This window comes from Rana temporaria, chromosome 1 (assembly GCF_905171775.1).
Source record: "Rana temporaria chromosome 1, aRanTem1.1, whole genome shotgun sequence".
NCBI lineage: Eukaryota > Metazoa > Chordata > Amphibia > Anura > Ranidae > Rana > Rana temporaria.
The window spans coordinates 59,688,399-59,712,294 of NC_053489.1; the positions used below are offsets into that span (position 1 = coordinate 59,688,399).

Consider the following 23,896-nt stretch of genomic DNA (forward strand, 5'->3'; position numbering starts at 1 on the left):
GACTTTGGGCCGTCTGCCACCTCCGTAGAGACTCTAGTAAACAAATGATGGGGAATAAAATGGTTGAGATGGCTTTAGGCTTGTTATTTTAAGTTTATTTTTAGGCTATATTTGCCAAGGTATCCTGATATCTGGATGTGCTTTTGAACAACTTGGCCAACACTTCGCCTACATAAAATGTGTTGGGGGTGACTTAAAGTGATAAGTAAATATTTATTTTTTCGTTAATCCTATAAAAACATGGCTCATGCATTTGATTTTTTTTTGGTAAATTTCCTTCTGGGAGCTTTCTCCTTTTTACCTGGCCATGCCTCTATATAATCCCATTCTGTCTATGGCAGCCTCCATATGTTTTGGTACACGTTTCCTTTAAGATGGTCATTCAAGTACCGTATTTATTGGGGTATAGCGCGCACCCCTAAAGTTGGCCAGAAATTCCTGTGGAAAAAAGGATTTTGTACTTAGTTTTGGTGTCTTGCGCGGCGTCCATCGGCGGCCTCATCGGGTCCGGCGTCAGTCTGCGGCTTCGGGTGTCCTCTTCGTCGGGTCCGGCGTCCTTCTGCAGCGTCCTCGCTTGTTTCCCGCTTTCCCGCGCCGAGTTTGAATACTGCGCTGACATATACCGAGCGCAGTACACTCGGGCAGGCTCGGCTACTGTCGCGCTCACGTCCTGTACGTCCAGGACGTTAGAGCGGGAGGAGCCGAGACTGCCCGACTATACACGAGTGTACTGCGCTCGGTATATGCCGGCACAGTATTCAAACGCCGCGCGGGAAAGCGGGTATCGGCGTATATCGCGCACCCACGATTTTGCCCTGATTTTCAGGGCAAAAAAGTGCGCGGTATGCGCCGATAAATACGGTAACAAATTACAATTGCGTCAGACTGGAATAAAATTCTGCATGCATGATCACTATTGTAACCTAGGTAAACTGAAAACTTGTGCTATAGTAGCAAAGGACCCAGTCAATGTCCTGCATTTGGAAATCGAATGTCAGACATTAAGACATGTTTTTCAAGTACAGTTGCAATGCAATGAAAGGCAGTCTTATAGAAAGTTGTGTTCATATTGTTTTCTACTGTCTGTGTTCCTGATGGAGAGTATCCCTCTATTTGTCCTGTTTAACATTAGCAATGAAAGTGAAACTAAAAGAAAATACCACATTTTGGGTTGTCCCCAGAAAAGTAATAGAGGGGAAATCCTCCAAAGAGTACACTAGTTTTTGTGAGCTTGGGGTCCCCAAGGAATTCCTTAATTTGTAGGGATTTCCTCTTCCAGTTTGGCAATGGGACAGGAAGTGAAGCAAAATCTCTGTATTAGGACACAGATTGTGGGGGAAAAAGTCGACGGGAGGGGACGCCCCCTCCCATCGCCATCCGGTGCTTCTCCGGGCTCTCCCGTGCCATCGGGAGCCCGGCGAAAGAATCGTCCGGCGCAGGCTAGGAAGCATAGAGATATCTCTATGACCATTGGAGGCCCGGGCGCAATGTGATGATGTCACGCCCTGGTACCCGAAAGTAAACAAAGCTGCGATTGCGGCTAGTAAGCATGAGATCGGTGAAATTTTTTTCACAATCTCGTGCTTTCCAGCCTGGAGGAGAGATGCGGGGACTTATTGACCCTGCATCTCTCCATAAAGAGGACCTGTCGCATACATTTCCTATTACAAGGGATGTTTACATTCTTGTAATGGGAATAAAAGTGATTTTTTTTTTTAAAGTGTAAAAAAAATAAAAAAAAATAAAATTAAAACGCCCCTGTCCCCGGTAGCTCGCGCGCAGAAGCGAACGCTCATGTCCCGCCCACATATGTAAACGCTGTTTAAACCACATATGTAAGGTATCGCCGCGTGCGTTAGAGTGCCAGCAACAAGTCTCGCACTAGACCTCCTCTGTAAATCTAAACTGGTAACCTGTAAAATTTTCAAAGCGTCGCCTATGGAGATTTTTAAGTACCGAAGTTTGGCGCCATTCCATGAGTGTGCTAAATTTTAAAGCGTGACATGTTGGGTATCTATTTACTCGGCGTAACATCTTTCATATTTTACAAAAAAATTGGGCTAACTTTACTGTTTGTTTTTTAATTCATGAAACCATTCCCCCCCCCCCCCCAAAAAGCGTTTGAATTTTTTTTGCGCAAATACCGTGCAAGATAAAACGTTGCAATGACCGCCGTTTTATTCCCTAAGGTGTCTGCTAAAAAACATATATAATGTTTGGGGGTTCTGCGTAATTGTCTAGCATAAGAATGATGATTTGTATGTGTAGGAGAGAAGTGCCAGAATAGGCCCGATATTAAGGTGGGTATAAAAGCCCTGTATTGAAGGGGTTAAAGTACACTTGTCTTGTGGAAAGTACTGAGGGTTCTATTCAGGGTGGATTTGATTTTAAATCACTAGTAAAAAGGCTTGATTTAAATCATTTTAAAGAGCAACTGTCATTTATGACCTGCAGTGGCGGCTCCTCCGACCCACTGTTGACTCACTGACGGTCACATTCACTTTAATGGGACGGCTGGCGATGCAGCAGTGACACAACAAGGTGAGGGACGTGGTGGCAGCAGGTGAGTGGATACCCGCTAACAGTCACTGCCATGATAGGTCCGAAATGACAGGTGCTTTTTAAGTGTAAGGACTTATTCTTGCTGGTAGTTGGAATCTTTAATATTTGCAAATAAAATTAAAGGATCACCAAAGTAAAAAAAATTTTTTTTTTTAAATAACAAACATGTCATACTTACCTCCACTGTGTAGCTCGTTTTGCACAGAGTGGCCCCGAACCTGGTCTTCTGGGGTCCCTCGGTGGCTGTCTCGGCTCCCCCCTCAAGGACTCAATACCTTCTTGCGAGCTCGCATGGTGTTAAGTTCTTGCGGGCGTGCTCCCATGATACAGCCGGCGGCCATAGCCGCCGACTGTATCACTCGGCCCCACCCTGCGCCACGTTATTGAGTGTAATTGACAGCGCCAGCCAATGGCTGTGCTGCTTTCAATCAACCAATGAATGAGCCAGGAAGACGACCGAAAAGCCTGCGCATAGAATGCATTAAGGTGAAAAAACATTTACCTTTACAACCCCTTTTACCACTTCAGCCCCAGACCATTTTGCTGGTCAATGACTGGGCCACTTTTTGCGATTCGGCACTGCGTTGCTTTAACTGACAATTGCGCGGTCGTGCGACGTGGCTCCCAAACAAAATTGGTGTCCTTTATTTCCCACAAATAGAGCTTTCTTTTGGTGGTATTCAATCACCTCTGCGGTTTTTATTTTTTGCGCTATAAACAAAAATAGAGCGACAATTTTGAAAAAAAAAATTTTTTTTTTGGCTATAATAAATATCCCCCCCCCCAAAAAAAAATAATAATATATATATATATATATATATATATATATATATATATATATATATATATATATATATATATATATATATATATATATATATATATAAAAAGATTTTTTTCCTCAGTTTAGGCCGATACGTATTCTTCTACATATTTTTACGCAAAAAAAAAAAAAAATCGCAATAAGCGTTTGGTTTGTGCAAAAGTTATAGCGGGATCGTTTTATGGCATTTTTATTAATTTATTTTTACTAGTAATGGCAGCGATCAGCGATTTTTATCGGTATTGCGACCTTATGGCGGACACTTTTGACACATTTTTGGGACCATTGGCATTTTTATAGCGATCCGTGCTATAAAAATGCATTGGTTACTGTAAAAATGTCACTTGCAGGGAAGGGGTTAACACTAGGGGACGAGGAAGGGGTTAATTATGTTCCCTGGGTCTGTTCTAACTGAAGGGGGGGTGGGACTGACTAGGGGAAATGACAGATCGCTGTTCATGCATTGTATGAACAGACGATCAGGCATTTCTCCCACTGACAGGACCGGTTCTCGCTCTCTAACGAGCTGTAACGAGCGATCGCGGGTGCCCCTAGTGGCTGAAATGCAAAATCACGCAATATTACGTGATTTTGCGCGTAAAACTGCGACGGCTGGTCGGCAAGCGGTTAAGGTCTCCTATTTCGAATAATAAGCTGTCAGGTTAGTAAAACGGTGATATCGGAACCGATCCAATCATACAGTTTGTGGTGTACATAGATTTGCAAAACAATGGGATTAAGGAATATTCCTGAACTTTGTTTTATCTTGTGGTTACTGTGAAATTGTGTGAATGCATCTATGCAGAGCTTGGATTCATTTAATGAGTTTACCAAAAACTTAAATATTGCAGAATATACAGCCTCATGCTGCATAACTAAGCTCCATATGAATAAACTAAATTATTCATGTACTTAAATGGAAAACTATCTTTAGCTAGATTTTTTTACTCCAAAAGCATTTTATTAAAATGTGTTAATCCAAAAAATCTATGTAAAGCGGGGGTTCACCCAAAAATCAACTTTCTGCCATTAGATCCAGTATACTGCTGACATCTGCAGTATGCTGTTGTTTTTTGTTTTTTTTTTGTACTTATCGTTTTATCAGCCTTTGTTATCCGGCTCCGAGCGGGGATTCCTTCCGGGTATTTCCGAAAATACTCAAAGTGACACTCGAGTGTTTACGGCGCCTGCGCAGTCAGCTCTACACGGCAGGCGCCGTAAACACCCGAGTGTGACTTTGGGTATTTTCGGAAGGCGTGACGTGCTTTAGAAGCCCATCGATCAAATCCGCTTGGCTTAGGAACGCCTATTCCCCGCAGAAATCCCCGCTCGGAGCCGGGTAACAACGGCTGATAAACGATAAGTACAAAAAAAAAAAACGCATACTGCAGATGTCAGCAGTATGCTGGATCTAATGGCAGAAAGTGGATTTTTGGGTGAACCTCCGCTTTAAAATAAAAACAATCTGATTTTTTTTTTTTAAACATTGATTTATATAACAATGCACTAGCTTAAAGGGAACCTATTTAGAAGAAAAAAAAAAAAAAAAAACCTTTACAACCCCTTTTAAGAGCTGTAATTCCTAAACCCTTCCTCTGGTTTGTATCCATTGCATAACTATCGCTTGAATATGTTTTGGGAAAATAAAACTAAAATCGTACCCCTGTCCAAATATATGTATGGACCGAACTGTAGAACTCTACCGTAAATCCATATGATGTTCCCAAAAAAACATATATTTAGTGAAGGTGTGAAGTGCCCAGTGCTAAAACATCCACACGAGTGCATCCGTGTCTCTACCTTTAGATCTGCACACGGCAGACACCTTTCCCCCCCCCCCCCCCCCACAGGGGCTACAAGCCTTTGCAGAATGCCCTGGATAGCCTCTTCACTGTATCAGCAGATACTTTCTTTCCATGGCCCCCACCCAAAATGCGCTTGTAAAAGGGTAGATGAACAGAGGCAGATCTTATTGGGTAACCCTGTGCGATAAATTTATTAAAACAAACAAGTAGTCGCTTACATTGCATAAAACCATATAGAGCCAGTAAAGCAAGATTGGTCCAGGATGCTGTGCATTCCATAGACGGGAACCAGAAATGACGCCGGTAGTGCTTTCCTATGTGTTTCGTCATCAGCGATTCTATGAGCACGCTGCACTTTGGAAATATCCTATGAATTTATGGTAGATTTATTAAGGTTACATAGAGTATTCTGCACTTTCTATATTTGCACATGTCACTTAATGCAGGGTTGACAAATTTGCTTGGAATCTAGGAGCCAGCTAAAAAAGTTAGGAGCCAGAAAACGCACCCCGTCCCGACGAGCTTGCGTGCAGAAGCGAACACATACGTGAGCAGCGCCCGCATATGTAAACTGTGTTCAAACGCAATTTTGAAGCGTGACATGTTGGGTATGAATTTACTTGGCGTAACATTATCTTTCATAATATTAAAAAAAATGGGGATAACTTTGCTGTTTTATTTTTTAATTAAAAAAAAAATAATTTTCCCCCCAAAAAGTGCGCTTGTAAGACCGCTGCGGAAATACGGCGTGACAGAAAGTATTGCAACGATCGCCATTTTATTCTCTAGGGTGTTAGGATAAAAAATATATATAATTACCTGAGGTGATCACCGCAGGTAATCGCTGGCTGTGCAGGGAGCCACAAATTGCTGTGGACTCTGGCGACCTGTTTCTGTGACTACTAAGAAAATTTTAGTTTCCGTTCACATTCTGTACTGAGTGCATTGGTCACCAGGACCAATGCTGAGGGCGATCTGCCCGCCCCAAAAAAAACTTTACAGAGGTTTTATGACTTTTATCCTTCCATATTCTATCCAAAATAAAATAAAAAACATTGTGGCAATATATCGGCTTAAAGGTCAGAAGGGCCATTTCAGGAGAAAATGCTGGTTTGATGTTCCCAAGCAAGCTGATAAAACTAACTGATTAGCCAAATATTTCAGTGTTCTAAGAATTGGAGTATTAAAACCCATCATTTTGTATTCCGGATATGTGCCCTGCTGTACCATGTACTTGTATGAAAAAGTATCCTGTTTTTTTATATATATCTATATTGCATCCTTTGTGTGAAATCCCTGGTATTCCTGCCAGTCCCTCTGTTTTCCTTTTTAAAATCTGACCACACAAGGCATGCAAGCACCAGCGGTCAGTTCTTTAGCTGTGCAGGGAACTCGGCATGCTCTTCTCAAATAATCGGACTAGTCCTGACATTCCCCTCTTGAACAGCCATTCACTGGGAAGACCATGGTCTGCTGTTTCTCTCCCCATCTCTCCAAACCCTTTATGCAACTTAGAACAGAGATAATATGATCACTTATAATAAAGGGGCAAAAAGTATTTATGGTGTTTTATTTTTTTTCTGTATAAAATGTTTTGCCTTTCATTTCTATTTTAAACGGAATGTGTTGTTTTTTCAAGTTGATGGTTTACATATACTTTAATTACATTACATTTTTGGTGAAGAGCTAATTGGGTGTTTTGGGGTTTTGTAAACGCTACAAAAAAAAAAATGTTCTTATTGTTGCACTAACGCAGTTAAAGGTTTTCCACAGGTAACGTTTTATGTATCGTAGAAGTTTTCTTGTATTATGTGGTTGAGTAATGACTCTTCTTTAATTTTGTAGGGGGCATTGATCAGTCTGTCCTGAAGGAACTTCCTCCTGAATTGGTAGCAGAAATCGAGTCATCGATGCCGCTTTGTGAACGTGTAAAAATGAACAAACGCAAACGCAGCACTGTAAACGATAAACCTAAATATGCAGAAATTAGCTCAGAAGACCAGGAAAGCGAAGAAGACTTTGAGCGTGAGTAATTGGCTGCTCTTGAATAGATTCTGAAGAAAATTGGGATCTTATGGAAGGCAGGATGTTAATATTTTTTTATTTTTTATGTCAATGAAGCAACCGTTCACATGTTTAGACATGTCTAAACTCGCATCTTTCCTAGACCTAAAAACAGGGTACCCGCTACTGCATCATTAGTTTGAAATCCCACTAATCCAAGAGGAATGGCCACAAACAGGTCTTTATTGTGCATGTTAGAAGCAAACATGTAGTGATGATAGTCATCACTGTGGACCTACCTCTGAGTCTTTCACTTGGCAAGAACTTTAAAAGAGAAGTGTGATATTTTTATAATTTTTAGAATCTTACTTGCCTAGGTGGTGGCAGCTTTGGTCCCCTGCCTGCTCTAAGACTGAGAACCGAGCGATCAAACAACGCCGATCACTCGGTTCTCAGAGCTTCCCTGAGCAGAGAGCTGGTGACTGCTCTGTCCCTCCAACGCTCCCTGGAGTGCTGGGCTTGTGGAGGGGGGCAGCAGCTCGCTGAGAGCCTGAGCCGGGTGCAGATCCCGACCATATCTTTCCCAAGCCCAGTCTGGCTCTGTGATGTCAGCTGACGGCAGGCTTCAGCTCGCTGTCTGCTGAAAACGGGTCAGACCGAACTGCACTCCTGTGATCCACAGGAGAACAGCCAAACAAGCTTTGCCTGTACTTTTCCTTTAACTCAGAGGTTGCTTCCTGCATTCTTGTTCTAAGTTGTTGGCTCAAAATATTCAAGCCATAGGATCAACTTAGAGGATTTTCCACGTCAATCTATAAAGCTGACATTTTGCCTCCCAACACAAATGGTTGTAAAGTGCTATTTGTAAACAAACTGTTCACACCTCCAAAAATACTTGGAGCGCTGGCAGCACAGAGAAGTCTTTTCTTGTGTTCACGTTTTCTTTGACATGATTTTTTATTTTATTTTCCCTGAACCATTAGATACTCTTTATAAATCTTTTCCGTCATTTGTTCTAGTACACTGCATTACCCTGCGTTTTTTTCCCTGTAGTCAGAAATATTTATCCTTTTAGTTTGTGGACATAGCCATTTCTCTTTGGTATATACCTTTTACAAACCAGAAATGGTCCCTCCTTTTTCTGTTGACTAGTCAGGAAGGGATGATCAGATATTTTATTTTTGGTGTCAATATTGAGGTTTCCTCTCGCATCCTCACAGGAAGTGATGGGAAATGTTTCCAACGGAGATGAAAAAATATACGCTTTTTAGTAAATCGGTGAAGGGCAAGAACTTCTGGCAGTGTTTATTTTGTGGTCTGTTTTTTTGCTCTTGGGTGACTAATTTTTACGTTTCCTGTAGTGATCGTCATCAAGGCTCCGTTCACATCTAGGTGTCCCGGATCACATGCGGAATCTGCAAATCACGAGACAAACGCCCTGACGAATCCCCATCACTCCCAATGGCACCCCGATCGTAGTGGGATTTTGCCTCGTTTGTCACCCGATGAATTGCGGTAAAATCACGATATGCCTGTCGTACAAAAAACTTTTTTGGGCAACAGGCGTACCACGATTTTGTTTGCTTGATTTTACCAAGATTCGTCGGGCAACAATCGCCGCAAAATCATGCCACGATTGGGGTGCTATTGGAAGTGTCAGGGATCGCAAGGGCGCCCTGCGATTTACCGTGATTTGGGATCGCAAGCAGAATCTTGATGATTGCGCCCATGATCTGGGACACCTAGATGTGGACAGAGCACAAGACAAATTGAGTGAAAATCTTTCAAATCCAGGGAAGAGTTATAACTATTACCCACCCATCCAAGAAAATATTTATCATGCAGTAGGTTCAATTCCCAAAGTTTTGGAGCAACACAAAAATTCAAAAAAAGAACGGCAAGCCGGGAGACTCCTTTTACTGCAGAAAAGGCAAGCCCAGCTCAGTGTACATTCTCGGCTTGGATGAATGCATGTCATGTACGTCATCCCATGCTGGCCAAGATAGCCGAAGACCCATGTCCAGAAGAACCCAGGGAGAAGATCCCGCAACTAACTAGGGAGTTTGTGAAAGTGATGATAGTTCTGCCTTAACGCAGCAATAAGGTTCCCCATTTCAGTCATGTGTTTGTAATTTTCTAATCTATCTGGACTGGGCAGGAAATATCTGTTTTCTTACCAGTACTCGCTGATATCAATTACTGATACCAATTACTGATGACTACGGCAACTGTTGGCAATGGTACAAAGCATTAAAAAGTCATTTACAAATTAAATACATTTTAAGAAATATCCAAATGGTGAAAAAATGTTAACGAACCAAAAAAGTGTTAATTATTTATAAAGAAATGGTCAGGAAAATAATAAAATGGAGGAGAATTAGCAGTTAATTAATGCTGATTACAATTAATAAGGGGTTAAAACAAAAACATATTTTTTTTTCCCCCTTAACTGGCTGCTTTAAAGGTTAAGTTCACCTTTGTTCACTCTTTTTTTTTTTTTTATATACACGAATTCCCAGCACCTCTATTTACCAATATAGCGTTAACGTACTTAGTTTGCAAAAATAAAGCGGCTTTCCATTAATTCTACACAGACTTGCCTCACTCTCTTCATAGCTGTTTAAACACACTGCTCGATTACTTCTGCCTTACTTCTTGGACAGACTTTACGTCAAGACACAGGAAGGAGTTGACCAGCTGATCTCATTGGCACACACCCTGCATCATCTACCCTTAGCTGGTCAACTCCTTCCTGTGTCATGACCGAAAGTCTGTCCAGGAAGTAAGGCAGAAGTAATGAAGCAGTGTTTTTAAACAGCTATGAAGAGAGTGAGTTAAGTCTGTGTAGAATTAATGGAAAGCTGTTTTGTTTTTGCAAAAGTACATTAATGCTATATTGGTACATAGGGGAGCAGGAATCTGCAGATGGAAGTTTATCCCTTTGATCTGTAGATGAAGAAACAGATACAAAACGATACTGTTTCGTTTTACCTTTCTGTTCCAGTGGCTGAACAATGTTGTTGATAAACATTGGGGTGCTTTTTTTTTTTTTTTGACAGCTGCAATTGCCAGGACTTGGTTTACATGTCCGCTGTCAACTACCCTACTGACAGCTGAATGAGTCATCTGTTAAGGACGCAGCGGCCCCGATCCTTAACAGACAATTGCCAGCTCTTCTTTTTTTTTTTTTTTACATTTCAGCTGTCAGTGGGGGAGTCCCGCTGACACCTGAAAGAACTGAGCCTGAAAGTATCAGTTTCAGGTATCGGAGCAATTGCACAAGTCCCGATACTCGTGCAAATGCTTAGTATCGTACCGGTGTCCGTATTGGTACAACCAATACTGGTGTGTTGGCTTTGTCAATTGAGCCAATTTCTTCCTATCCACTGCATGTAAGCACTCATACTTTGATTTGTTTCAGCCTCCAAAAAAAGACACAAAAAAGGAAAAGCGGACTCGGAATGGAAAATTGAGGAACGTGAAAGGCGAAGTTCTGGTGATCATAGGCGTGGTGGTAATGAAAGGCGCAGTACTCGCTACAGGGAACGGAGTCCAGAAGATTCTGACATGGACGACTCTCCAACTCCAAGTCTAAGTGAAGGCAAGATTACATGCATTTGTTTCTGTGTGTTGTTCACACTCCTTTTTATCTTTTGTATAACCAATTGTGGAGATAAATTCATTGCATTAACTTGCTACCGAGGCCAATTCTGACACTTCGCTCCTACATGTAAAAATCTTCTTTTTTTTTTTTTGCTAGAAAATTACTGCAAGAACGATCAAGCGGCTGAACAGACACTACTATGATTGTTTTTACGGTGCAGGGAATCGCCGGATCTAATAGAAAATATCTGAATGATGCCTGTAGCTGCAGGCATCATTCAGATATCCCCACTCAGTCGATGATGTCATATGTCGGGCGGGAAGTGGTTAAAGTGTATGTAGGGAAAATGTTCTGTGAGTTGGACCTTCTAACTTTTTTATTGCTGTCTCCCGGTTGGGGAAATTAAACAATTTGTACTATTGTCCCTGAAACAGTAAAGAAAATGTCAAATTTTAAAACTCTCCCCAGAAAAAAAAAGGTAGGGGGGAATTTTGCAGTGGGGAAATCTTACCATAACTTACTGTGTATATTGGTCAGGAAGTAATTGAAAAATGTCCACAGTAGTACACAAACAACAAGCAAAGAGCCACGATTCACAACAAATGTGTCTTCGAATTCGCACGACTTCAATGCGATTTCAAAGCTGCCAGACAGTGCGATTTCATGTGCGCCTTGCCGACATCTGTGTGACTTTATGCACAGATGCCAATACAAGTCACCAAAAAATTGTGAGAAGGTTCCTGCAAAGTCAGTGCAAGTCAGGGTCGCACTGATGTAAACGGTTCAATAGCCAGAGATGGGGTGCGACTTGTCAAATCGCATGACAAGGTGCATGGTGTGAACGGGGGCTAAATCAGTGGTTTTAACTTTTCCCTACTCTAAAACAAAAAATAGTTTTGGCTTTACATTTGAACAAAGAGTATTTGCAATTTTACTCTAGACCAGTAAAATAGATATCCAATGTCTGGTGAGACCAGATCTGTTTCATCATAATAACAATAATATAATTTTCCTCTTAGTGGCTCGGAGAATGAAGAAGAAAGAGCGACAGAAAAAAAGGAAAGCTTATGAGCCCAAGCTGACACCTGAAGGTAAGGATGGAGAATTTGTTTACATGCTATTTTTTTATTTTTATTTTTCAAAGGTGTAATACAGTTTTTGGTTCTTTGTTCTTTGAAACCAGTTCATGCTTTTTGCAAATTAGTGAAAGTCAGTGTTCCGAGATGCATTTAAATATATGTATGGACCAATTATAACCAGAAAACTGGGGGTGTCCTGCAAGTTTAGATAATAGATTCTTTATTATGCAGCTGTATTCGTGAAATAACACCACCTTCTGATAGTAATTGTGCAGTTACCTCTAATTTCACACATGCTCAGGGAGACCTGATGCTCTCTAGATGGTGTCGATGGTGCAGTTGGTCAGCTTACAGGTATTGTAAATCCCCACTAGTCTTTAAATATAGTGCTGTGCTAGTGTAAAATGTTTCCCTGCAGGCTCTGTTCACACTATAGCTATGTCAGACATTGCATGTGGTTTGCACATTCATTGTGTGATGCAAATTCAGCAATACGGATTGTATTGCTGAATTTGCATCGCATTCAGACCAAAATGGTGCAGGACTCTTTTTTTGGTCCGCACTGGAGTCTGATTGCGTGGGTATTCACACTCATGCGATCAGATTCCTGCACCATTTCACAGTTTGCACTGCGATCTGCAAACCGATCTGGGGGTATCATTAATTTTGTATTGACACCGGCAGTGGTTCGCAGACGGCAGTGTGAATCGCCGGCGTTTCAGGTGTGATGCAGGAACCCACACTGGATTTGCAGGGTTACCCGCATCGCACTTGTGTGAACCAAGCCTCGGGGTCTAAGCTCTGATTCTGTTCTGTAATGGGGCATGAACGTTTTAAGAAACAGACTGATTTGCAGATGTAACATGGCAAGGTAACAAGTGTTTCTGAAAGCGGTTTAATTTTATTTATTTTTCTTGACATCTTTTAGAAATGATGGATTCCTCAACCTTCAAGAGATTTTCGTCAGCATTAGAAAATATTTTGGAGAACTTGGAAGACATGGATTTCACAACATTTGGTAAGATCTAGAGCGGTGTATTGCAGAACTACTATAATGCTACTACCTCTTCTGTAGCAATTATTTCTGGTCTCTCTCATGACTTTTTTTTTTTTTTAACCACTTGCCGAACCATATAACTTGCATATAAGGCGGCTCTGCTTTTCAGGATTACGTACCTAGTACGTGATCCTGTACTTTCGGGTTTGGGGCGCGCTGCCGTGACCCACTCCTACTGTGACTATACACAACAGGAGCTGATCTGCAGGTGCCACGGACTCGATGTATGCCGGTATCCGCCGATTATTAGATAGAGGGCCAGAACGGTTATCTGCCTATGTAAACAAGGCAGATCGCCATTGTCAGTAGGGAAGGCATTGATCCTGTGTTCCTGCAAAGCAGGAGAATGGATCAATGCCTTCCTGAGAAAAAGCAACTGCCACAGTACACAACAGGCTAGCCAGTTAACCCTTCGATTACCCCTGATGACCCCTTTCCAGCCAGTGTCGGTACAGGGACAGTGCATTAAGACACTGATCGCCATCATTGCTAGTACCGTATTTATCGCGGTATAACGCGCTCCCGCGTATACCGCGCACCCCCAAAGTGGCCCGAATTCCTGTGGAAAATTTTTTTTTTTAGTTTTTTTGTACTTACAGTTTTGGTGTCTTGCGCGGCGTTCATCGGCGGCCTCTGCGTCTTCGGGCGTTCGTCTGCGGCTTCGGGCGTCCGTCTTCGGCGGGTCGGGTGTCCTCTTCGTCGGGTCGGGTGTCCTCTTCGTCGGGTCGGGTGTCCTCTTCGTCGGGTCGGGTGTCCTCTTCGTCGGGTCGGGTGTCCTCTTCGTCGGGTCGGGTGTCCTCTTCGTCGGGTCGGGTGTCCTCTTCGTCGGGTCGGGTGTCCTCTTCGTCGGGTCGGGTGTCCTCTTCGTCGGGTCGGGTGTCCTCTTCGTCGGGTCGGGTGTCCTCTTCGTCGGGTGTCCTCTTCGTCGGGTCTCCTCTTCGTCGGGTGTCCTCTTCGTCGGGCGTCCTCTTCGTCGGGTCGGGCGTCCTCTTCGTCGGGTCGGGCGTCCTCTTCGTCGGGTCGGGCGTCCTCTTCGTCGGGTCGGGCGTCCTCTTCGTCGGGTCGGGCGTCCTCTTCGTCGGGTCGGGCGTCCTCTTCGTCGGGTCGGGCGTCCTCTTCGTCGGGTCGGGCGTCCTCTTCGTCGGGTCGGGCGTCCTCTTCGTCGGGTCGGGCGTCCTCTTCGTCGGGTCGGGCGTCCTCTTCGTCGGGTCGGGCGTCCTCTTCGTCGGGTCGGGCGTCCTCTTCGTCGGGTCGGGCGTCCTCTTCGTCGGGTCGGGCGTCCTCTTCGTCGGGTCGGGCGTCCTCTTCGTCGGGTCGGGCGTCCTCTTCGTCGGGTCGGGCGTCCGCTTCGGCGGGTCGGGCGTCCGCTTCGGCGGGTCCGGCGTCCTCCCCGCTCGTTTCCCGCCACGAGTTTTGAATACTGCGCCGGCATATACCGAGCGCAGTACACTCGTGAATCTTCGGGCAGGCTCGGCAACTGTCGCGCTGACGTCCTGTACGTACAGGACGTCAGTGCGAGAGGCGCCGAGACTGCCCGAAGATTCACGAGTGTACTGCGCTCGGTATATGCCGGCGCAGTTTTCAAAACTCGTGGCGGGAAAGCGGGTATCGGTGTATATCGCGCACCCACGATTTTGCCCTGATTTTCAGGGCAAAATAGTGCGCGGTATACGCCGATAAATACGGTATATAAAAAAAACAATCACAAAAATTCAATAAATATATATCTCACTGTTTGTAGACGCTATAACTTTTTTGCAAACCAATCTGTATACACTTATTGGGCTTTTTTTTTTTTTTACCAAAAATATGTAGTAGAATACATATTGGCCTAAATTGATGAAGAAATTCGTTTTTTTTTTTTTTTTTTTTACTGCACTTATTTTAAATTGGATCTGGTTTATAGCAGAAAGGTGAAAAAAAAAAATGTCTTCCAAATATTTTTTTTTTGTTTTATAATGCAAATAATAATAATTGCAGGTGATCAAATACCACCAAAAGAAAGCTCTATTTGTGGAGAAAAAACATACATTTTATTTGTGTACAGTGTCACAGGACCGTGCAATTGTCAATTAATTAAACTAACGAAGTGCCATATTCGCAAAAAATGGCATGGTCGTGAAGGGGTTAAATCTTCTGGAGGTTAAGCGGTTAAATAAAACGTGTATATTGGAGGAGACATGCAGAGCTGTGTGGGAAGGAAACCCATTGAGGAGCCAGTATTACTAGTTGGGATCTGATATCAGAGCTGCATTATCTAAGGTGCATTTCAGGTAACATTTCTATTTCCTCTTATTTCAGGCGATGATGATGAGCTCCCTGCAGACCTTCTTCTAGGCAAACATCAGCTTAATGAACTGGGCAGTGAATCTGCTAAAATCAAAGCTATGGGCATCATGAATAAGGTCAAATAAAACCTCCAAGTTACTTGTGTGCTTTACAATTTTTCCACCAAAGTTCTATGCTGTAACATTTTGGTACTTTATCATTATGGCAGATCTCTTCTGAAAAACTGGTCAAATTGCTGGGGATTCTTGAGAAGAATATCCAGGATGGTTCAAAGCTGTCAACTATGCTAAACCATGTAAGATTTTTTTATTTTATTTTATATATTAGAACTGTGAATCCAACACAGCTGTAATAAAGGTTTAGTTCTCAGTAAAGCTCCTTAAAGTCTTCAGAGTACAATGTTAACCTTGTAGCACAAAAGGCTTTTGACTTGCTCCTGCGATAGTATATGCATGTGAAGCAGTACTACAAGCATACATAGTAGCACATGCATTGCGTTTCAGTGTATGTTGTATGTATATGCATATCTGTTTGTCTCAATTAGTAATGCTTTGGTGTAGTCTAAAGAATTGTCACAATGGAGGAGATTTATTTAAACTGGTGCATGGTAACCAATCGGCTGCTGGATTTTATTGAGGTTAGAAGCTGATTGGTTTCTATGCATAGCTACATAAGATTCTTTGTGCACCAGTTTTAGTAAATGTCCCCCAGTGTGTATTCATGTTAAAAATGTGTGTTAGGAGCTAGATTCTTCTTAAATTGTTTAAGTTGGGTAGCTGTGGACCTCATTTTTGGTGTGTCTGATTTTTGTGTTGGCTATAGCAAATGGTCACATTCCAGCTTTTCTTTTGAAGTTTTGGGCATCTAAAATTGTGTTTTTTTGAGGGACAATTTGGTAAATGACAATTGGTTGCTTCTTATATTTTTTCTTGAGTAATTAGAGCAGTTATTGGCTTATAAGCAAAAGTATTAAAGATGCACCGAATTAAAAACATTGGTGCAGAAACCAAAATTTCAGGACGCACTTGGCCGAAACCGAAAATGAGTTTTTAAAAAAACATATTTGTTTATATATAATTGTATTCAGCTTTTTAATTACCGTATTTATCGGCGTATAACACACACCGGCGTATAACGCACCCCAAGCTTAGAAAGGAAGTTGAAGGAAAAAAAACGTACATTTTAAATGCCCATCAATGCAGCCTTATCCGTGTCCATCTGCTGTCTTGCCCAGCATCCATCAGCATCCTTGTCCAGCATCCATCAGCAGCCTTATAGGTGTCCATCTGCACCTTGCCCAAAATTGCAGCATTATGTATTTATAAATTTAGCGCCTCAGCTGAGCTATACAGAGCCGGATTTCCTGTATATTCGGCTTCTCTCGGCGAGACAGGGCGTGCCTGCGAGCGGAGCCGAGCCTAGCTGAGTACACACTACGCTCGGCTCGGCTCTGTCTGTCTGTCGGCGGCGCTCAGAAACAGCGGGGATCAGCGTATAACACACACCCACGATTGTCCCCTGATTTTAAAAAAAGTGCGTGTTTTTTCGCCGAAAAATACGGTAATAAGAATTTATATGAATTTGTTGGCCATTATCTGCACCTTTTAGTGCAAGAAAAGCTCAAGAGAAATGCATCCCTTTAAACTCTATGTATGTCTTGACACTGGTCCCTTGCGCCTGCCTTGGTGGCTCTGCATTTTTGGTCAGTTAAAAAAACTGCATCAAATACACCCCTCACGTTGAAATACATTGAAAACACATCAAGATGGCATCAATAATTCATCCGAATTAACTATTTGATGCGGTTTTTAAGTCACATGACCTATGAAGACACACCATAAGCACAGTAAATTCGTGTTAGTTTTTGGTGCCACGATCGGCACCTTTTTCTCTATCTGCAAAATGCAGATAACCCTATTTTTGGGCAAACGTTTTCAGTGGCCAAAATTTTGGTGCATCTCTGAAAAGTAATACTAAAACCTCTGGGGTTTTTTAGTCCAGAAGAGGAAGTCCACACATATTATTGTGTAATTCTCTACTAAAATTCCCCATTCTGAAGCTGCTGTCCTTTTAGGGGTGTCTCCTTAGTTTACTGTGTGCTAGGGAGACACCTGTGCATGCTGAGTTGAGTGTGTGTGTGTGTGTGTCCATAGACATACACAGTGCTGGCAAGTCAGCTTGACCTGACTGCCCTCAATGTCTGCTTACGATACAGAAAGTCCAGGTAGCAATGCTTGGTGAATCTTGTATACGGTGGCCGTGATGAGGACAGCAGGTGAGTGGTTGGAGACAGAGGGGTTGTAAAAGTACTGGGACTTTTCTGCATTAATGTTATGAATACATTAGCGTAAAAAAGTGTAGCCTTTAGATCTACTTTTATTTTATTATTTCTCCTCACCAATAAGCTACAAGATTGCTCCAATACAGTGCGGACAACATAATAGAAAGTCCTCCAACTGTAAGACACAAACATTCAAGAGGATAAACAGAGGAGTAATTGTTCTGTTATTTTTTTTTACTTATATTTGGTCTCTTGTTTTTGCCTCCATAGAACAATGACACAGAAGATGAAGAAAAACTCTGGCGGGATCTGATTATGGAGAGAGTCACAAAGTCAGCTGATTCCTGTTTAACAGCCATTAACATCATGACCTCTCCGAGCATGCCCAAGGCAGTTTATATCGAAGATGTGATAGAGCGTGTTCTTCAGTACACTAAATTTCACCTACAGAACACACTATATCCGCAGTACGATCCTGTCTATAGGGTGGACCCTCATGGAGGTGAGCCACTGTTTTATGATGATCATCTTTGGGTGGTTTTAAATCTCCACTTAAATTTTTTATACTATATTATGTGAACTTTGCTACAGATACTTTCAGATTCAAAAGTTAGAATATAAAGTTCCTATCTGGTGCCGGAGATCTATTGGTCTTTGAACCAGTATTATGGTAACATTTGACCTTTAATCAAGTTTTATGACATTTGTATTGTGTAGTTTTCTTTGTAGTGGGATTGAATGATCTTGGGTTTAAAAATATCATCTGGAATGTCTTTTTGTTTTCATGAGTCATTTGAGTTTTTTGTACAGAATCTCACAAAAGGGAGTACACCCCCTCACGTTTTTGTAAATATTTTATCTTTTCATGTGACAACACTGAAAAAATTACACTTTGCTACAATGTAAAGTAGGGGGTATACAGCTTGGAAAACGGTGTTTAATTTTCTGTCCCCTCAAAATAACTACACACAGCCATTAATATCTATACCGCTGGCAACAAAAGTGAGTACACCCCTAAGTGAAAATGTCTAAATTGGGCCCAAAGTGTCAATATATTGTGTGGCCACCATTATTTTCCAGCACTGCTATAACCCTCTAGGGCTTCGAGTTGACCAAATCTTCACAGGTTGCCACTGGAGTCCTCTTCCACTCCTCCATGATGACATCACAGAGCTGGTGGATGTTGGAGACCTTGTGCTCTTCCACCTTCTGTTTGAGGATGCCCCACAGATGCTCAATAGGGTTTAGGTCTGGAGACATGCTTGGCCAGTCCATCACCTTTAGCAAGGCAGTGGTTGTCTTGGAGGTATGTTTTGGGGTCGTTGGAATACTGCCCTACGGCCCAGTCTCCGTAGAGAGAGGGTATCATGCTCTGCTTCAGTATGTCACAGTACATGTTTGCATTCATGGTTCCCTCAATGAACTTTAGCTCCCCAGTGCCGGCAGCACTCATGCAGCCACAGACCATGACTCTCCCACCACCATGCTTGACTGTAGGCAAGACAGACTTGTCTTTGTACTCCTCACCTGGTTTCCGCCATACACGCTTGACACCATCTGAACCAAATGCGTTCATCTTGGTCTCATCAGACCACAGGACATGGTACCAGTTATCCATGTCCTTAGTCTGCTTGTCTTCAGAAAACTGTTTTCAGGCTTTCTTGTGCATCATATTTAGGAGTGGCTTCCTTCTGGGACAACAGCCATGCAGACCAATTTGATGCAGTGTGCGGCATATGGTCTGAGCACTGACAGGTTGACCCCCCACCCCTTCAACCTCTGCAGCAATGCTGGCAGCACTCATGGGTCTATTTCCCAAAGACAACCTCTGGATATGGCGCTGAGCACGTGCACTCAACTTCTTTGGTTGACCATGACGAGGCCTGTTCTGAGTGGAACCTGTCCTGTTAACCCTCTGTATGGTCTTGGCCACCGTCCTGCAGCTCAGTTTCAGGGTCTTGGCAATCTTCTTATAGTCTCTGCCATCTTTATGTAGAGCAACAGATCTTTTCTTTCAGATCCTCAGAGTTTTTTGCCATGAGGTGGCATGTTGAACTTCCAGTGACCAGTATGAGGGAGCGAGAGCACCAAATTTAACACGCCTGCTCCCCATTCACACCTGAGACCTTGTAACACGAACTATTCACATGACATTGGGAGGGAAAATGGCTAATTGGGCCCAAAGTTTTCACTTGGGGGTGTACTCACTCTTGTTGCCAGCGGTTTAGACATTAATGGCTGAGTGTTAAGTTATTGTGAGGTGACAATAAATGTACACTGTTATACAAGCTGTACATTACATTGTAGCAAAGTGTCATTGCTTCAGTGTTGTCACGTGAAACGATATAATAAAACATTTACTAACATGTGAGGGGTGTACTTACTTTTGTGATATACGGTATGTAGCTTTACCTGCATTTTTTTTTTTCCCCCTGATATTTTGTTTAGCTGTAATAAATACAAAGATTGGGGCACATTTCACACCTGTTGGATGCTCAAAATTGTTGCCTTTTTATGTCAATACACATTTTAAGTGCACTTTATGATTTACATTAAAGCACCTCCGTTTAAAGAAAAATAAAATAACAGCCTCTCCCTGTTTAAATGAAGCGTGGATACTTGGTGGCACTATACTCTTCTCAACCCCTGCACTGCAGTATCCAGGTGCCCCTGCTGACATCTTTGGTTAGTCTACTTCTGGGTACCAATCTTCAGCCGTTTGCATTTTCAGGACTGAGATGACCTCACTCTCGTGCATGCGCAGGAGTTCATTAATCTCGGCAGATGACGAAATTGTAAACTAAGCTGCGCAGTTCAGTGTACAGTGCGGATAGGCAGGTAAGAAGCTTTAATGCAAAAGAGACATAGCATGTCTCATCTGCATTAAAAAACCTGCCTGTTCTTATTTTTATTTTTTAATTACAGTTCCACTTGAATTCTCCAAGTGGCAAATTAAATCCTTTTATTGAAGAGTTCCAGGTGCCATTGTTTGACATTACTTGTGGGTGTTAGAGCATCTCCCTTCGGATTCTGTTCATCCCACTGGCTACTGCTCCATTACAGGACAGAGTAATGAGGGAGCGGCCAATGGGAGAAACCACAGCTCTTAGACCCCTTTCACACTGAGGCATTTTTCAGGCGTTTGAGCGCTAGACATAGTGCCTGTAAAATGGCTGAAAATTGCCTCCTATTCTCTGCAATGGGTGCTTTGACACCCGGTGGTGCGCTTGCGGGACGTTCAGAAAAGCCCTGCAAGCAGCATCTTTGGGGCAAGTTGGGAGCGCTGTATACAGCGCTCCCAAAACGCCCCTGCCTATTGCAATGAAAAGCGCTTCGGTAGCTCATTAACACTGGAGTTTGTAACCTCTTTTTGGGGGTAAAAGTGCCCCGCTAGCAGCCGAAAAGCGCCACTAAAACAAGCAGCGTTTTACTGTTAATGCGAGCATGGCCCCAGTGTGAAAGGGGTCTTAGTTGGGTTGGGCATTGTATTTGACACACCCAAAGGTACCTGATAGCAGTGGCTCCTGGCGCTCCATTTACAAAGTGTTTTTTTTTGTTTGCATAACAGGGTGTTGCTGCTTTTCGTGCTAGTGTTTTGTCAGTTTCAGGCATTATAGTTATAGCATCTCTGAATAAGAACGTCTCAAATTGGGGTATAAGATACATGGAAAATATGTTTTATTCAGTCTATCTGATACATTGATAGAAGGAAAGTGTTAGCATTTCTAAACGTCCAGCACCCAGTCATGTGAAATAGTAAACACATCCCATGGAAATTGTTTATTGCAACGTATTTGCCCAGGCGAACTTTGGACCTTCATTGGAACAGTGCCTACAAATAAAGGTGGATATAAGTACACAGCTTTTTCAGTTATTCAACAAAAATTTTAATATATGGTAATTTATTATTACAGATACTTATATAGTGGCGTCAATTTACACAGCGCTTTACATATATATTGTACATTTACATCAGTCCCTAACCATCAAGGCGCATACAATCTAAGGGCCCTAACTCGTACATACACATACTAGGGCCAATTTAGACATGAGCCAATTAACCTACCAGCGTGTCTTTGGAGTGTGAAAGGAAACGAGAGTACCCGGAGGAAACTCTCACAGGGAGATCATGCAAACTCCACACAGGTTGTACCGTGATTTGGATTCGAACCAACGACCCTAGAGCTGCCCTGGTAATTGTGTACTGTGGAAAGGAAACCCTTGGCGCCAAAAGCTGGGAATGCTCTTTTTAAAATAAATTATTTCTAGTTGCTTACTGTTTTCTAATATTGAAATGTGTGATCGCTCTTCATATGCAAAATTCCTGCAGTTGCAAGATGTTTGTGTGTTTTCTTGCATAAATTTGCAGTTTCAAATTCCCCTACAACATTTCAATCGGTCCATGTGTGCTCTGCATAAACTGAGCGGGCACAGACCCATAATCCACCCGCTCTGCTCAGATCAGCAGACAGATCTCCTACTGATCTAATCTGAGTCTACCCCGTGTGAAATAGACCGGGGGGGGGGGGGGGGTACTAATCATTGGCACCTTATCATGAACACTGGATTCTAATTTCATGATTTTTGAAGTTGTAAATGTTATATTGTATTCTTTTTTTTTTTTTTTTTTGTGCATTGGTGTTTTAGATTATGAGAACTATACCACATCACATTTTTGTTTGTAGGCAACATTTGAACAAAGATTATACATGTATGTTTGTTCCAAATATTTTGAGTCAGCAATTTTCAATGGAGTGTACATACTTTTTCACATGACTCTATATAATGAATTTATGTCACAACTGAATTTCCACATCCAAGGGACAATTCAGAATCCTTGTTCTGACTACTTTTTCACCCATATACTATTTTGACACACAGGTATACATCACACACTTATAACACAACACTTTTTTGGTATCTCTGCATGCATAAGAAGTTTTAGATTTAAGGCTTTTTTAGTATAAGGTTAGAGATGAGTACTAATTGCTTTTTGCTTGTTTACAGTTTAGAAGTACTGTTCTCAATATCCCTCATGATTATGTTTGTTTGCAGGAGGACTGATGAGTTCAAAAGCTAAGCGCGCCAAGTGCTCAACTCATAAGCAGAGGGTAATCGTGATGCTCTACAACAAAGTGTGTGATATTGTGGCCAGTTTGTCGGAACTGCTAGAAATTCAGCTGCTTACAGACACAACTATCCTGCAGGTGAAGTAACAGACTAACAGTATGCACTCCATCCTAGAGAGGTTACCATTGGAATGTTTTATTTCATTTTTTCTGAATATACTTTTGGTGATCCTATACAGTATACACCTTTTGTTATAGGGATGTCATTTTGTCTGCAGCAGAACTTAAATTCTTTCTGGCATGGGTTCTATGATTTGGGGGGGGGCGCTTTTCACTCATGTTGCCCATGTCTTATAGGACAGAAAAGCTTTGGATTGGGGGTGGGGCATCAGCTTACCCATTTTCTGAACAAATGCAAAGCATTCTCTGATTGGACAAGGTGGAGAGCGAAACGTCACCTCATCCAATCAGAGAATGCTTTGCATTGGTTGAGGAGATGCAAAGCATTTACAGCAAGTACACAAATCATATTGTATTGAACCACCAAAAGCAGGTGTGCATGCTTTGGATATTGATTTGCAGCAGCATGATTTACTGTCTGTCTATTTGCATTATATAGTAGTTGCATCTAATTAAGTGTTTTTTTATTTTTATTTTGGTATGTGCTAGTGAGTTTAATCACTTATGATTTGCTGCCTGTCTCTGGTGCAGCTTTGTATGGATTCTTCACACTGTACTGAAGTTCCCAGGTCTGCACTCTCAAAATGTTGGTGTAGAGTGTTAACTCTGAGCTCCTCAAAATGATCAGTAGCTAGCAGGTGGCCCCAGACTCTATCTCTACAATGCTTTTTTTTGTATCTGACCTTTCAGTTATTGTTGTAACCTTATTCATTTTGTTGGCAGGTTTCTTCAATGGGAATAACACCTTTTTTTGTAGAAGGTGTCAGTGAGTTGCAGCTTTGTGGCATCAAGCTGGTTACTGCGGTAATTAAATTTCATTTTTATTTGATATGTTTTCCGTTTTGCATGACTGCTGTATTCCTAAAATGTATTCATTGTTTCCACACCCTCCAGCTTTTGAAAACCACGACCCTGGCTTCAGACCTATTCGAACAGGCCATCCTTGGCTCATTAGTTTTACACAGCATATGCCATGTTTATAGGATAACCAACAACATGGCATTACCACTCTTGCTTTGGGCTCACAATAACTTACAATTATATATATTAAACTAAATGCATGTACCGTATTTGTTTTTCTTGAGGCTGAGGTATACTCGTGCTTATGTAAACCTTGCAATCTTTGGTTGTACCTGTCAGACC

General features: G+C 42.2%; 1 protein-coding gene across 4 annotated transcripts in view; it reads left to right on the top strand.

Annotated features, from left to right (window-relative positions):
• The window catches only part of NIPBL (NIPBL cohesin loading factor), a 203,689-nt gene that overhangs the window by 105,929 nt on the left and 73,864 nt on the right, over positions 1-23,896 (top strand). For all 4 annotated transcript variants that reach the window (XM_040338471.1, XM_040338459.1, XM_040338449.1 and 1 more), the window contains 9 exons: positions 7,036-7,215; positions 10,616-10,795; positions 11,818-11,889; positions 12,806-12,895; positions 15,236-15,339; positions 15,432-15,518; positions 17,775-18,006; positions 22,560-22,711; positions 23,477-23,557. In XM_040338471.1, the coding sequence (XP_040194405.1) occupies positions 7,036-7,215; positions 10,616-10,795; positions 11,818-11,889; positions 12,806-12,895; positions 15,236-15,339; positions 15,432-15,518; positions 17,775-18,006; positions 22,560-22,711; positions 23,477-23,557 (1,178 nt within the window). The remainder of the gene's footprint in view (positions 1-7,035; positions 7,216-10,615; positions 10,796-11,817; positions 11,890-12,805; positions 12,896-15,235; positions 15,340-15,431; positions 15,519-17,774; positions 18,007-22,559; positions 22,712-23,476; positions 23,558-23,896) is intronic.